Source organism: Xenopus laevis, chromosome 8S (genome assembly GCF_017654675.1).
Source record: "Xenopus laevis strain J_2021 chromosome 8S, Xenopus_laevis_v10.1, whole genome shotgun sequence".
NCBI classification, from domain to species: Eukaryota; Metazoa; Chordata; class Amphibia; order Anura; family Pipidae; genus Xenopus; species Xenopus laevis.
Window position 1 is genome coordinate 11,399,760 of NC_054386.1, and position 16,057 is coordinate 11,415,816.

General features: G+C 41.0%; 1 protein-coding gene across 2 annotated transcripts in view; it reads right to left on the reverse strand.

Annotated features, from left to right (window-relative positions):
• Nucleotides 1-12,631: 12,631 nt before the first annotated feature.
• traf3.S (TNF receptor associated factor 3 S homeolog) overlaps nucleotides 12,632-16,057 on the reverse strand; it is a 98,801-nt gene continuing 95,375 nt past the window's right edge. Inside the window, exon 12 of one of the 2 annotated variants that reach the window (XM_018232322.2) lies at nucleotides 12,632-14,273. In XM_018232322.2, coding sequence (XP_018087811.1) covers nucleotides 13,702-14,273 — 572 coding nt within the window. In that variant the 3' untranslated portion in view covers nucleotides 12,632-13,701. The remainder of the gene's footprint in view (nucleotides 14,274-16,057) is intronic. The other variant, XM_018232321.2, reaches the window with a different exon arrangement.

Sequence of the window (16,057 nt, forward strand, 5' to 3'; positions counted from 1 at the left end):
AACATTATAACCCTTGTTGTATCTTGCGAAGGTATATTTAAATAGGTTTTATTTTGTTAAGGTGTGACAGAATTCCTCTTTACTGGTGTTGTGTAAGATCATAGAATGTGGTAGAAGGGATAGAATGTGGTAGAAGGGATAGAATGTGGTAGAAGACGTGAAACAGCACAAGAACACATACTGAAACGCTATAAGGTCCCTAACAAATCATGTATGACTGAATTCAGAACACCTGGGACCAAGGCGTCACACTATTAAAGCACTTGTCAAGCACAACTCAATGGAATTGCCTGTGCCCCAGGCTTCATGGGCCCAACCAAGCCAGGTGTACTCCCCACCCACACCATCCCTCTCCCCTGATGACAGCAGCAAAGATGGAAGTATATGCGGAGGGGGAGGTGGGGGAAGCAGTGCGAGGATGGGAATTTTTTTTTATATAGTAAACTTATCAATTTACAATAATCATCAGCTCAGCTAAATCAAAACTGATTTTAAACTATTTACCACCAATTAGCAAAATAGAGTCCATGAATCTTTGGCTTGGCTCAGCAGTATCTCCCACCACCAAACCCTCTTGGAGTCTTTCCTCTGTCCATAATTCCCAAACCATCCCTGGCAAAGTCTTTCCCTTTGTCCATGAAAAAGGTTTTCCTCCCTCCCCACCCGCCACCTTCACCACCACAAACCCGGCCACAAAAGCAGTGCGAGGATGGGAGCTGGGAGGGGGGCCCTTACCCTTAAAGTCACAGTCCTGGAAGGCCCTGTCTTCTTAATCCAACCCTGTTCAAGTTGTCAAGAGGTGAGGCTGTGATGGGAAGGCTGCTTTTTTTTTTTTATAGGTTTTAGAACTTTGTGTTAGAGGCCATTATAGACCACCAGCGGCCTCCTAAGGGTTCAGAGAAGACCAAAGAGAAAGCTGAATTGGGACACAGCTAGAACAGCTGCTTGACAAAAAGGAACATTTATAGACAACCAAAGGTAGGTGTTGTGCGATTTGGAATATTAGTATATATCCGTATATATCAAATTTGGACTATTTCTTAGTTGAATTACACTAAAATAAACAAAATGTAAAAATTCTAATTTTCAATTTGACCCTTGATATATCTGCCCCATAGTGTTGAGTAAAATTACTCGCTGTGAAAATGACGCCCATAGGGGCAAATTCACTAACCGGGGAAAATTCGCCAGCGCTGGCTTCGCGCACATTGCACCACTTCGTCAGACGTAAATTCGCCTGGACAATGCTAATTCACGAAGATCTAAAGTTGCGCACAGGGTACCGAACGCTGGCGAAATTATGCTTAGCAGTTCGAAATTACGCTAGCGTTGGCTAATTAGCATACGGTGTGCAGTTAAAGTACGATGGACGTATATGATGCAGCAAATACATTACACTACACAAGTGCGAAGTTGCGCCAGAGTCTATCTCCTTGGCGAAATTACACCAGTGAATTTACGTCAGCTACCGTTCGTAAATCGGCGAAGTGCCGAAATGACGTCAGCGTTATCCACTTCGCCCTTTAGTAAATTTCCCCCATAGACTCCAATGGGTGAAAAAAAATGTGTGTATCAAAAAATTTAAAACACACATAAATTTATGTAATTAAAGGCACTAAGTTTGCCCAGGGGCAGTAACCTATAGCAACCAATCAGCAGGTAGAATTTCCTGGTCACATGTTTAAAAGCAAACATCATATTGGTTGCTACTGGTTACTGCTCCTGGGCAAACTTAGTGCCTTTTATTACATGTGGGGGATAGACTTCAATGCATTACGGCATTGCTTTGCGAATTTTTGGTAAAGTGAAACGGGTCAGATTCGCCCATCTCTTATCAAACATGCTTATGATATACAAAACAATATTTTTCAGGTGGTACAAACAATTGCACCTATTATCTTTCTGGGGTCCCAGTTGTTTGCAGGATGGAAAAAAGAATTGAATTAGGAGAACTTTCCTTGAAAAAATGAAAATTATCAAAAAAAATAAATAAAAAAAAATGAAGACTATACATTAAAGAGATTTATTCATCATTCACTACAGTCCAGTGAATTTATTATCACAATTACATTTTCCTTTAAATATTTGCCTTTTAGTAGAGATTCTATATACAAAAATAGTTGACGTCACCTGTACAAATGTACAAAGATAATAGCGTAAGACGCGTAACCAGCTGAGTTTGTCCGGGAAAGCGATGTTTGGACAGGCAGCATATTTCTTAAGAAACGCTCACTTGTTTATTTTATTATGACATACAGGACATTGCAAGACATCAAAAGACAAATACAACACACCATAACACTTCCATGGAGTCAAAGTATTACACTTACACTCTTTTTTAAAAAAATAATAATAAATAAAATAAAATTTTGTATAGCCATAATAAGATCCAAAAGAAGGCTGGTTGTTTCCCAAAATAAAACTATATTAGCGCAAGCAGTTACAAAATTATATGGTTGTTCTTTTACTTATCAGCAGAAGAATTACAGAGAAGGCCAATAAGAGCTTATAAAATATGAGATTTACTGTATAATAGATTCTGACATGTCATTTGATACTATAAATATACTTCACTAATAGAGATATATTTATATATAAAAAAAAATCAACAATCCAATGAATACTTTCCCCCCAAGTTTAAGACACTATTTTAATTATCCTATCAGCAAATGAGATAGATTAACCCTTAAGTCGACAGCACCAAGCAATGAAGTCTGGCATTGAGAAAAGAGTGATTCTCCCCCCAATATTGTGTTCTTCCCCCACAGTGACAAGTTTAAAGTGCTGATCCCACCGTGGGTGCAAGACTAAACTTAGACAGAACTCGACTCATTACAGTTTTAGGGCAGAGACACACCTGGAGATTCAGGGAGATTAGTCGCCCGGCAACAAATCACCTCTTCTTCAGGCAACTAATCTCCCCAAACTGCCTTCCCGCCGGCTAGAACCTAAATAGCTAGCGGGATGGTACTCGGTGCACTTCACTTTCCGAAGAGGCTTCACGAGGAAACTCCAGACGACTTCGATTCTAGCCAGCGGGGAAGCAGTTCGGGGAGATTAGTCGCCCGAAGAAGAGGCGATTTGTCGACTAAATCTCCCCAAATCTTCTCATCTGTCTCTGCCCTTATGCTAATTAAAGTGAAAAGATAGCATATTATTTTGCTTTAATAGACACATGTGGGGCCACTGAGGCCCTGTGCAAAATTGCATGACATTATGTACAGGGCTATTGCACACACACACACACACACAGGGTGCAACTGTCATTTCCATTTCTCTACACCTTAAGGGTCAGGGCACACAGGCAGATTTAGGGAGATTAGTCGCCCAGTGACAAATCTCCTCTTCTTCGGACTTCGGACGACTTCAGAAAACGAATCAATCAGAGTGCCTTCCCACCAGCGATTTTCATTATAGCCGGCGGAAGGTAGAGGAAGGCAGATTCGGGTAGATTTGTCGCCCCGAAGAAGAGGAGATTTGCCGCCAGGTGACTAATCTCCCCGAATCTGCCTGTGTGCCCTGACCCTTAAATTGAGCACCATTTCTACTGCACCTGGAACAAACACTTGGGCCAAAATCATGGGCCAAACTAAGTGGCAACATCAAGGAGGAAAGTGCAGTAATATTAATTAGTGTGTCTAGCCTCTCAAGGTATGCCTGCTTCAGTGTACAGTAACTAGGGTTGCCACCTTTTCCCAAAAAAGATTCCGGCTGGTGGGGGCGGGTACAACAAGGGGGTGTGGCGTGACGTCAAATGGGGTGGGGTTATGTCACAAAGGGGCGGGGCCACGGCACGGCCAGGACAAGAACCGAAAGACAAGGTAAGTTTTACAAGGGATTGGGGGCTGGCCGAGGGGGTCTTTTTAAGGGTATTACAAATTTACTGGCAGCTACATTGCCGGTTAATTTGTAATACAGGCCCCGGCTGGTGTTTTACCGGCCAGGCCGGTAAAATACCGGCCGGGTGGCAACCCTAGCAGTAACATGAACCATTTGTGAACACTGATAAAATTACTGGTGTAGCCCCTTGCATAGCCCTGGTTTTATTAGGTGTGGGAGACAATTCCACCATTGGCAACTCTTGTCCACATATGAGGGAAAGCAAACATTCTGTGTTCATCAACAAGGCCATATGGGGCATACCATGTTAAGTGAGTTGTAAGTGTGCATAGAAATGCTTACATTTATATACGCGGTCTGGAACATACTCTGCCACCGCACAAGGGTAGTAAATGTTGTGGTACTGCAGCTATTGCTGAAATACAACTGTCTAGTTGGCGTTTAAAAACAGCAGAAAGTTGTAAAGCAGCAAAATAATGGTGTTCTCCAGCTCAGGAAGGATTTGTCAGCTCGGAGGGGGGGGTCTTCTCCAAGGTGGGCCATAGAATGTGTTCTAAACACTGTCATCATCCAATACAATTTGGGGCGCTCGTCAGCATAGTCACGCGCATATAAATTGTCGTGCGCCAAAATTATTCGGACGCCCATTGGCTTTAATGCATTTGGTGCGTGAATAAAAATTGGTGCGGGCGTCAAAACAATTTTGACTCCCATAGATTTCAATGCGTTTTGTAAACGTTTTGCTAATTCTGATGTAAATTCGGGACAAATTCGCGCATCACTGCCTGCTACCACTTACATTAAAGGAGATATACAGATAAGGGGATTTAAATAAATAGAATATAAGCCCTGGTTATACAGTATAAGAGGCAGGGTTGCCAACCATTTGATTGTATCTCTTGCTTTTTTATCTGTAACTACAGGAACATACTAAGTAATAAGAATCTCTTTCAGACAGCATATTATTTTGATGCAAAATTATGCTCCGTCCCTCGATAAAACCCTCGAAGCAGGCAATATGGAAAATAAGGTATATTTTGCCTTTAAGGGAAAGAAAACTATTGCCTTTATGCTGGGGAAAAAAGTACAGAAACTTTAAGGGTCAGGGCACATCGGCAGATTTGGGGAGATTAGTCGCCCCCGGCGACAAATCTCCTCTTCTTCAGGGTGACTAATCTCCCCGAACTGCCTTCCGCTGGCTATAATAAAAATTGCCGACGGGAAGGCACTCTGAGGTGCTGATTCACTAAATTGGAGTGAAGGATTCGAAGTAAAAAAAACTTTGAATTTCGAAGTATTTTTTGGGCTACTTCGACCATCGAATGGGCTACTTCGACCTTCGACTACGACTTCGAATCGAAGGATTCGAACTAAAAATCGTTCGACTATTCGACCATTCGATAGTCGAAGTAAAACTTTGACCCCCTAGTTCGGCAGATAAAAGTTACCGAAGTCAATGTTAGCCTATGGGGAAGGTCCCCATAGGCTTGCCTAACTTTTTTTTGATCGAAGGATATTCCTTCGATCGTTGGATTTAAATCCTTCGAATCGTTTGATTCTAAGGATTTTATCGTTCGATCGAAGGAATAATCCTTCGATCGTAGTATTTGCGCTAAATCCTTCAACTTCGATATTCAAAGTCGAAGGATTTCAATTCCTAGTCGAATATCGAGGGTTAATTAACCCTCGATATTCGACCCTTAGTGAATCAGCCCCCGAGTGATTCGTTTCCGAAGCTACCCAAAGTTGTCTCACGAGGAAACTTCGGGCGACTTTGGAAAACGAATCGCTCCGAGTGCCATCCCGCCGGCGATTTTCATTATAGCTGGCGGAAGGCAGTTCGGGGAGATTACTCGCTCCAAAGAGATTTGTCGACGGGCGACTAATCTCCCCGAAACTGCCTGTGGGCCCTGACCCTTATACACATCTTGTTGTGAAAGTTACAAAACCTCCTTTAGTACAGGAGGAAAAGGTTGAGCTGCTGGAAGGGACACTGACTGGTCTGGCTGCTGTTTCTTGGAAACACCTAAACAAGCAAAAGGGGTAACAGAGCTGTGACTCTTTTCAAAATGCACCTTCATGCCAGACACAAGGGAAAACCTCCGCACAATCTTTTACAGTAAACACAAACCGGTGTTTTATTACCCTAAACAATGGAAGGATGCGAATTGTTAGTATCGGCAAACGGAAATAAAAGTCATTTTCAAGTAATTTAACATTTGAATACCATACGGCAGATTTACACTGGTAGGTCCCCAGCAACACCGCTGTTAACATCGCTCAAGGAAAACGCTCTATTTCAAATTACGCTTAATATATGCAATTTAGTAAGGGCCCTGCCAATATTTGTGCTCCGGTTCAGTCCCTCAGCTTGGGAATCATCTGCCCACAAGAGGGCACGTTATGCCTCAGACACCCTGCAGAACATGACAAGAATGTCTCCTGTGTTATCTAAAGGAAATATTCAAGAACCTCAGCTCTAAGGTGAACAAATTCCCTAGGGCAGTGGTCCCCAACCAGTAGCTCGTGAGTAACATGTTGCTCTCCAACCCCTTGGATGTTGCTCTCAGTGGCCTCAGAGCAGGTGCTTATTTTTGAATTCCAGGCTTGGAGGAAAGTTTTGGTTGTATAAAAACCAGGTGTCCTACCAAACAGAGGCTCCTGCAGGCTACCAGTCCACATAGGGGCTACCAATAGTCAATCACAACCATTACTTAGCACTAGCCAGGAACTTTTTTCATCCTTGCGTTGCTCCCCAACTCTGGTTACATCTGAATGTTGCTCACGGGTGGAAAAAGGTTGGGGACCCCTGCCCTAGGGGAAACCAACAGCTCAAATGTTTAGAGAGAGAGAGAGTCCTGTTTATTCTGCTATTAGCTACAAACATTCACAATAGCAAACCTGCCATTTGTACATGGTACTACAATTTTCTTTGTTATAAATCACAAAGAGGCTGGTATGCAGAGTCGCCTATTATTTTAGAATGTTGGAGACCTCCAAAAGGACCCAGTACTTAGGGTGATTTAATAATGTGGGCCCTGCCCCACCCCATGACATTGGTAAATGCACTCATTGAGCCAAAAACTTCCCATAAACACCAGATTTAATTTGCATAACCAAAGGCTTCATTGTGAATGATTGTCTTAATTGGTCTTTTTATATGTAAAACAGATAATATAAATGAAATACTTTTCACCTGTTTCTGCAGGACTGAGGGTAAGGACACACTGGACGATTTGTCGCCAACGTTTTTAAAAAGCAAATCGCGGCGACATATCGCTCGTTTTGTCTCTGAACAAAACCAAATGAAAGACGCCAGCTCCTGTGCCCACAGCGCGTTTGTGAATCGCCTGTAGCTCCAAAACGCACTGAGACCCTTTTCCGAGCGATTTATCAGAAATAGCATGTACTTAGAAAAGCACTGAAATCTCCTAGACACGCACACACATACAGATAAGTAGCAGCAATTGTATTCAAATTACAATGCGAACGCAATGACGCAAGAACGTAAAGACGCCAGGTTACAGCGGGAAGCACAAACCGTTTCCGGTTTGGGTGGAGCACGTACCGCACAGAGTAATGGGATACAAATCGCTCTGTGCCAATAGTCGCTGTGAATCGTCTGTTCAAAAAAGACGATCGTCTTGTCGCCGCGATTTACTTTTTTAAAACATTGGCGACAAATCGTCCAGTGTGTCCTTACCCTGAATCTCTGGAAAGGCAATTAATGGTAAACAAAAGAAACTTTCCACCTATTGCAAAAAAAACTAAAGGATGCAAGAAACCAAAATTAAAACCTACCTGCCTAATGCCCTACTGTATAGCTTTACCAAAACCTCTCATTTGCAGCACTGGTGAAGTAATAGAACCTCAAAGCATACAAAAAACTAAAAGTGCTAAGTGCAACGTTATGCAGGACCATTGAGGCCTCTGTCTCATATAAATGACTTTCTTTCACTTGTTTGAATGTTGATGTCATTGATCCTAATAAAATGTTCAATAAAATGCTGCAAGATAAACTGAGAGGTTGTATAGAGAAAGGTAATCAAAAAAAAACAAGCCTCACAGTTAATCTGCATTTCTGTTTCCCGGGGTCCCTGGCATTTTACGTGCTTTCTAAGCGTTTCCGTTTCTAAGCGACACTGGTCTATTTTTGTATGAAAGAGTGATATGTAACCACTCTCCACAGCTTACCCACTTTGTATTCCCAGGTGAATTACCTTTTCTTTTACTTTTTCCCCTCTATTTATGAACGATTCAACCATGAAGGTTACTAAGTGAGGTTTTGCCTTTCAGTTAAAGGGGAACTCCAGCTTCCAAAGCAAAATTTGATAAAGAGGCCACATAACACAGAAACCCCGAATATACCCATCACAGTTACCTATTTCTTTAAAAAGTATGAATAAATGCCATTTTCTATGCTGTGTAACAGTTCTTCTCTTTCTGCATCATTTGAAATCCTGGCAGGGAAGGAGGGACTAAACACTGATGTTACAAATTGTAACAACTTCTCCACAGCTTACAGACAGCATGCAGGAACTACATAACCCACAATGCATTGCACTGTGATGTTCCTTTCCTTATTGAAATCACATGTGCAGGGAATTGTGGGGTTTGGAGGAAGCAGGCTAAGGACAGATTGCTGCTGATACAAAGTAACAGTAGTCAGCCAGCTCAGCAAAGTAGTCAGACAGATCAGCAGGAGAGCAGGGGGCTAGGCTTAGGGAACTGTTTCAAACCAAACAAGTTTGCATATTTTTTAATTGCAAAGTTGCTTGAAATTATGTTTACTTTTCAAAAAGCTTAAGTTATGTTTGTATGGAGTTCCCCTTTAAACATATGGCTTTTAGGTACTTTTGGCGTACCTTCATGCAAAATATGTTAACTCTTTGAGGGAGGGATACAAATATAGCATTCCCGTTATTGTATGCTTTGCATGTGATTAAATAATCATCCCTAATGGTCAGAACCACACAGTGTTTTTGGTTTAACACAATTTTTTGCAGATTTGTGTGGAATACATTATTAACTGAGTTTTACCTTTATAAGCACCAGTAGCATGAAATGTGCACTCGTTACCATTGCTATAATTGGCCTGTATTTTGCCAGAATCATAGCTGTCCTGTGGGCAGAATACCCTGTGTTTAATACAGAATACATAGAGCCCTGCAGTTCCCAAAAATCTTATGGCTCTTGTACAAGATTCTCAACAGACTAAGCACCTTCTATAATAAAAACATGACAGGTCACAGCTCTAGTATACAACAATGGTATTCCATAGCTGTAATGACATTCCCTTAATAAAGGAATCTAAGAGTAAGAGGAATCAGAAGATATGAACAACAGGCTAAAATTGGCAAGGCTATTTAAAGCACCATATTTTATACTTTTTTGTTTTTTAGACTGCAATACAGAACAATGCTGGTTAGTTAAAGCCCAACTAATAGTATCCCGGTGCATCACTTAAAATCATTGTCTTACTACTATATGAAAGGACTTTGAAAAGGCCCCCAGTTAGATAAATGGTTACAATGTAAAAGCTATGCTCATAATTTTATGTCTTGGCACATTCTATTGTAGAGCACCATTATTTGTTTCACCATAGGCTCCTAAACAATCTCAATAGTCCCAGTTTAGCCGTATGGTGAACAAGGAAGACAAGATGTTCTAGAACACAGACTCTTAATGCCCTGGTATGCAATACTCCTTGTGGAAATTATACTCTACATTCATTTCAAAGAAAATATTTGTAGCCAACCAAAGTGAGACCTCTGTGACAAACATCATTTTGTAGCAGTCTGTGCTTGCCTCAGTTTCCAAACACAGAACTTAGAAATGGCAAGCCTTGTCTAAAATACAAATTCAAATCAAAAGCAGACATTCATACAAAGCACCAGTTTTAGTAGACTTCAAAATGCAGATAAAGGCCCCGTACACGGGCCGATAAAAGCTGCCGACAAAGTTAGCAGGTTATTGGCCCGCGTGTGGGGCCATCTGACGGGCGTCCCCGATCGGGCAGGGTAAAAAACCACGGCCGTACCCATATGTTGATGCAGCCTGCGATCCGACCATCCATATTGCCTCCATTCTGTTCCGTTCATTGGGCCCTAGGGCCCACGATTGGATCAGCCCGATATCGCCCACCTCAATGTGCATATCGGGGAGAGATCCACTTGTTTGGCAACATCACCAAACAAATGGATCTCCCTGTGTATGGCCACATTTAGTCTCTGTCTCAATTTAAAGGGGGTTTTCACTTTTTTGATGTAGAGAGTGATATTCTGAGACAATTATTTTATTATTTGTGAATAATAATTAGTCATTCTATAACATACTAAAAGTTAACTTAAAGGTGAACCACCCTTTAACATGGAAGGCTTGCCCATTATCACTCATTTGATAGGCTTTGAAGGATTTCTATTCATATATAAAAGGATGGCTAGCTTAGATTTTACCACCTGTTTATTGGTAGCCTCTGAGCTACTAAACTAGCCGATTTATCTGAAGAAACAACAAAAAAAAAGAAAGGTCAACTGCTTTGCCCATGAATGTCAGTTTTGAGGCCAGAGTGGCTGCAAGGTTATTTCAAATTGCCATTCATAAGTCCATAAGAAAAACATACCATTGGGTGATTGTAATAGAGTTTGATACCCTAAGCTCCTAAACCAAATATAATGGTTCCCGAGTTCCAGGCTAAATGTTTGGTTCACCAAGAATTCCAGATAGTGGAACACAGCTTAGGAGATATGAGATGAGAAGTACATACAAATTTGCAGAGGTCAATAAAAAAGGAGGGGACTTCAGTATCAATATCTGCACTTTGTTTTCATAGATATACCAAAAAATTGGATTTCTCTGCAATGGCACATTGCAGGTAAGAGGCTTTTATCTGGAACAGACATATGCATTTACGCAAGATAATAAAACTCAGATGCAGGCATTGGACATAGGAATTTGTCATTTATCTTGCATTTATGTTTTAGGAATTCCCTGAACTTATCCCTTGCAGCCAGAAGGTAAGAGTTAAATTGGGTTGATATATGGGCAATCAACAAGTAAAGGGGATTATCCTTTAGAAGCCTAGAGTTTAGCAACACACCCATTTTAAATGAGGTTTCGACACCTCTCTCGCCCTGTCAGAAAAGATAATTTACTAAAATGCAGAACATTTAAATAGAGGCATGGGCAGCTCATTCTCAATCCAAATGTAGCCTTTCAATTGAGGTAGAGCACCTGTTGTGTTGAGATTAAAGAAACCGCGAGAGAAACAATCTCTTAGGGGCTCCCCTGCATTGCGCTTTGTTCCATTCAGCCGCAGGGGAGCGCAAGAGAAGACGCACTCAATTATTGTGAAGGGGGCTGTACTCACACAGACACATGTAAGCGCAAACGCAGGTGGGACGCAGCATGTTGCATTTCACCTACGTTTGGTGCTTACATGCGTGTGAGTACAGCCCCCTTCACAATAATTGAGTGCGTCCCCTCCTGCTCTCGCCTGCGGCTGAATGGAAGAAAACGCAATGCAAGGGAGCGCAGGAAAAACCGCCCCTGTGTAACAGCCCCAAAGATGCATTTATCCTACACTGCTTATTTATAAGCATTTAGAAAAATAAAAACAGCCTTGAAATACAGCTCCCAGCAAACCTAACTAGCCAACAGCTGGCAAGAAAGGGCATGACAGACTTTCCAAATAGGATGGCAATCTGTGCTTCAGATGTTGGAGCTGCAGTATAAAATGCCATTTATTTGACATCTCAAATTGACACCAATGGAAAATATAGAATTATCTAGCTCTTCTACTACTGGATTAGTAAAATATGTATACACCTCATTCACTGCTGGTTGCCAAATAAGGTTTTACTAATATAATAAAATAAACCTTCAAGAAAGACACATGGAGGTTTTCTATTGGTGGATATGTTCATGCTCTTCAGTGTCAGTCTTAAGGTGGCCATAGACGTAGAGATCTGCTCATTTGGGCGATGTCGCCAAACGAGCAGATCTCTCCCCGATATGCCCACATTGAAGTGGGCGATATCAGGCTGATCCAAATGTGGGCCCTAGGGCCCAATGATCAGTTCATAATGCATCAGATACGGGCGGGCGGATCGCGGGACACATACACGCACAGATGCGGCCACGATCCAACAGGATTTTTGCCAGATCAAGATCTTGCCGACTTTCGGCCAGATATCGATCGAGAAAGTCCGTTGGATGGCCCCACACACGGGCCAATAAGCTGCCGATTCGGTCTGTCGTCGGCTTTTATCGGCCCGTGTATGGGGGCCTTCAGATGTACAGGGCATGAAAAGCTGATCTAAGCAGCCAATCTGGTTTATCCTTATACCAAGGGAAAACTGAATGCACTATTCATAAAACAAATGTAACTCATAAGAGATATGTTGCGTCATGCCACATATTTAATATAAATCACTGCTCACCTCGAATGAATAAAATATCCTTATTCCAATGCCCCAACAATTACGACTCCTTATCCACTGGCCCAAGAGAGTTTTCTCTAATTGCAAGGAAGTCATATACAGGTACAAGTATAATACTTGACTTTTTCTTTCTGGGTACAGACCAATCTTAAAATTAAGGTAAGTAAACATTTGCAAAGTAGACATAATTTATATATATATATATATATATATATATATATATATATATATATATATATATATATATATATATATCTATATCTATATCTATATATATCTATATCTATATTAAATTCATGATAAATTAAAAATGATGTTTTCCTTTGTTACGAAAGTAATAAATGCTACAAGTATGACTGAAGTCCAACTACCCACCACCCCCATAAATTTCCCCCGTATCTGCTTCCTGGACTCACAGGCAATTCATCTGGATGCATAGGGCAGAACATAGAAAACTTTAAAGTATTTTATTTAGAACTCCAAAGTTCAACACATGCCCTAGTTTAGGGTGAAAATTTGAAGCCTGAAAATGATGCACAGCATCGAAAAAGAGCTTTCCCCCCCCCCTATATTTAATAACAGTGTTAATTGTGTCATAACCTACGACATGTAGTTGGATTACATTTCAAAAGAGAAATAATAGGGTATTGAATAGCTTTTGTTTCTTATCACAAGTAATAACAAAAGTCTGTTAGCTTTCTGTTAAGAAATTTCAGCTTATTCACCAGCAACAAAAACAAAAAAAAAATGTTGTGATGACGGTCGCTTGTAACAATGTGAATTGTGACATGGTGGTTTGCACATAAGTGCTTTCCCCCAAACTAACTAGCTACAATATGAAGACTACATGAGGCATGCGGGTGTGTTCAATCGACCAATACGAAACTTCACTGCCCCCCATCCTTTTTGCTGCCGGAAGGAAAGCATTTGCTGGCCCCTCCGACAGAAAAGGAGTCATTGAAAAGAAAATCATTTCCTGGTAGGATTGCCCATTTTCTACTGGACGGAGTTTTCTATGACATTTATTGAAATGCATGTGTCTACTACCAGAATAATATTCCAAATCCATTTTGCCGTTGTTGTTAATTTTGGTTGATATTGGCTATTGTATTATAGGCAATCTCTAGACAGAAATTAGCTCTCTTCCTGCCCAGCCCCCAATAGATCTTTGACACCACAACCTATATTTGCACAAAAGAGCAAACAGCTCTTTGGGTCAGAAGATATGCTTTCCAACATTCTCAATACAACGATACACTCAGATGATGATTTGTGCATTGGACCCTCTTCCCTTGTTCCTTCTGTTCTCTGTGATAGCACAGCTGGTCCTTATGCAAGTCTTGGCACCTCTCTGTGAAAATTGATGTACAAAACCCCATGCTGGCTTTGCCTTCTACCTAGTTTGCATGTCTCCCCAGTATCAAGGATCTGGTAGATCAGATGTATCTACTATGACTTTAATAAAAATAGTATCATCTTTAATGTACGTCCCATTCTCCAGGACAGTTTGGGCTACAAACACTGGGCAGCCAGAAGCAATGTTCATTTCTCCTGTAGGTTTTTTGAAGCTACTGCTGTTTGGGTCCGGTTTGAATGCATCCCCTAAATGGCGCCGTGATGGTCCTTGGTCCATTAACATGAGGCTAACTTTCTGTTTAAAAGGCCAAGGAAGCAATGCATCATATTCTCCTCTCATTATTACAAAGAATAGTGATAAATGAGTCCCTTTTCCCATCCCGTCGCCGTTTAGATACACTCTTGCGCACATCTTGTAGCCGAAATATCCCGTGTAAAAAGGCTGGCTGTACAACGAGAGGGTTTTCCCCATAACTGCCTCTTGCTTCCTTCTTTTGTAGTCCCTGATTTTCCAGATCAGCACCCCATTATAACTTGCTGTTTCCAGCACTTGGAATCTAAGATCCATGTCGGCCAGCCTGATGTCATGAACACTGAGCATCTGGTCATGTCTGTTGATCTGCGTCTCTAAAACACCTATCAAAAATATAACGTATCATTAGTAAAATGAATTGCAGATCATTTTGGCCTACATTAATTTCCTTAATTATCTTATAACTCAGGAACCCACACTGGATTGTAATACAAGACAAGAGTGGTTATGCCTTCTATACCAAAAGTTAAGGTGCATGGTAGTGAACCCAGGAAAAAACCTAGGTATAGTTAGGAGAGGATGGAATATTCTGACCAGAGAAAAACACCAAGATGTGTGGTTGGGTCCATCATGTCTTCCTAATTAAAAATTATTATTATTTATTTTTTTTTTTAGAAAGGGTTTTGCTTTATCCTTTACTTTGAAAAAAAAAGACAAGAAGACAGGACAATAAACCCATGTAAGAGTCATCTGATAATATCATTAAAAAATAAACAAAATAACAGTTGGAATATGTCCTGCCACATGTCTGAAATCTCACTCTACTTCTAACTAGAATTCCTGTCTGTAAATATATAGAATAAATTATATATATGATGCTGTAAACAGGGCAGCCATCATCACCCCTTGAGTCACACTGCTTGGCCATCAATGTTTTTAAAAACTTTTAACTGGGACCCTGTCACCAATTTTTTTTTTTACTTATAGGGGGCCCCTAGCTATGGCCCCAAATGTTTTTTAACTTATAGGGAGGCCCTGGCCACCAATGGGGTTTTTTTTTTTTAACATGCAGGGGGGCCTGGCCACCAATGGCTTTTTATAACTTATGGGAGTGTTTTTAATATTTTAGTGCTGATGTCTGTGTGGCCTTTTTATGGTGGGGTGGGACAGTGACCAGGGTCCCAGAATTTATTTTGTACGGTGCTCAGTGATTTCTGATGGCATCCCTGGCTGTAAGGTAAACCAGCTGTATGTATCTCCAGGAGCAATATTGGAGGCACAGGAACAAGCACAGTTTGTCAAAGTAAAAACAGGACTTGGATAATAATGTCATTAGCATCTGCAAACAACACAACATAAATTATGGTATAATTGCCACTAAGCATTGTTATAGATGGTTTTAACTAACTTCAGAAATGACACATTTGCATTTCGATGTCTCTTGTGCAGTGGTGGATTAATAACATGAGGAGCCCCTACATTACATCCACATAGGGGCCCATCTAGACTACTCCTGGGTCCAGATGCATGCACCCAAGCTCTAAATGCTGGGCCAGATTCAGCACGTAACCAGTGACGTCACTGAATCTGCACTGATTCTGGCGCATGCAATCGCATTTGCCTTCCTTCTCCTCCCAACAGGTGCACCTGAATGGACCCAGCAGTGCAAATAAAAAGAAATATGAAAAGAAAATAGAAATGGGGACCTGGTCACACATAGCCTAGGGTAGCCTGTGCATTAATCTGCCTCTGCTCTTGTGTGTGTTCTGCTGGTCTGACTAGAATGGAGGCATAGGCAAGAGAAAGTGATCTTGCAGCATATTTTCCAACAAGGGGTACTTTTAATACACAAGTTTTAGTGAGTCATGTGACAAAAATGACATCACTACTTACCGTTCATAACTGATGACATCAATAGTCACCGTTTATAAGAATATAATTTACAAGATATTCATGGCTTTTGTGTAATATATAGTGAATAAAGTACCGCCTTATGTAAATTATAAGGACATTATACGTTATCGAGGAGTTTCATGGTCATGGAACTCTGAGGTGACTTCTAATATCCTTATAATTTACAAAAGAGGTTACTTTATTTATTATAATACACAGGTTTTAGTGTGTTATGTGACAAAAATGACATCAGAACTCACCGTTTATAACTGAT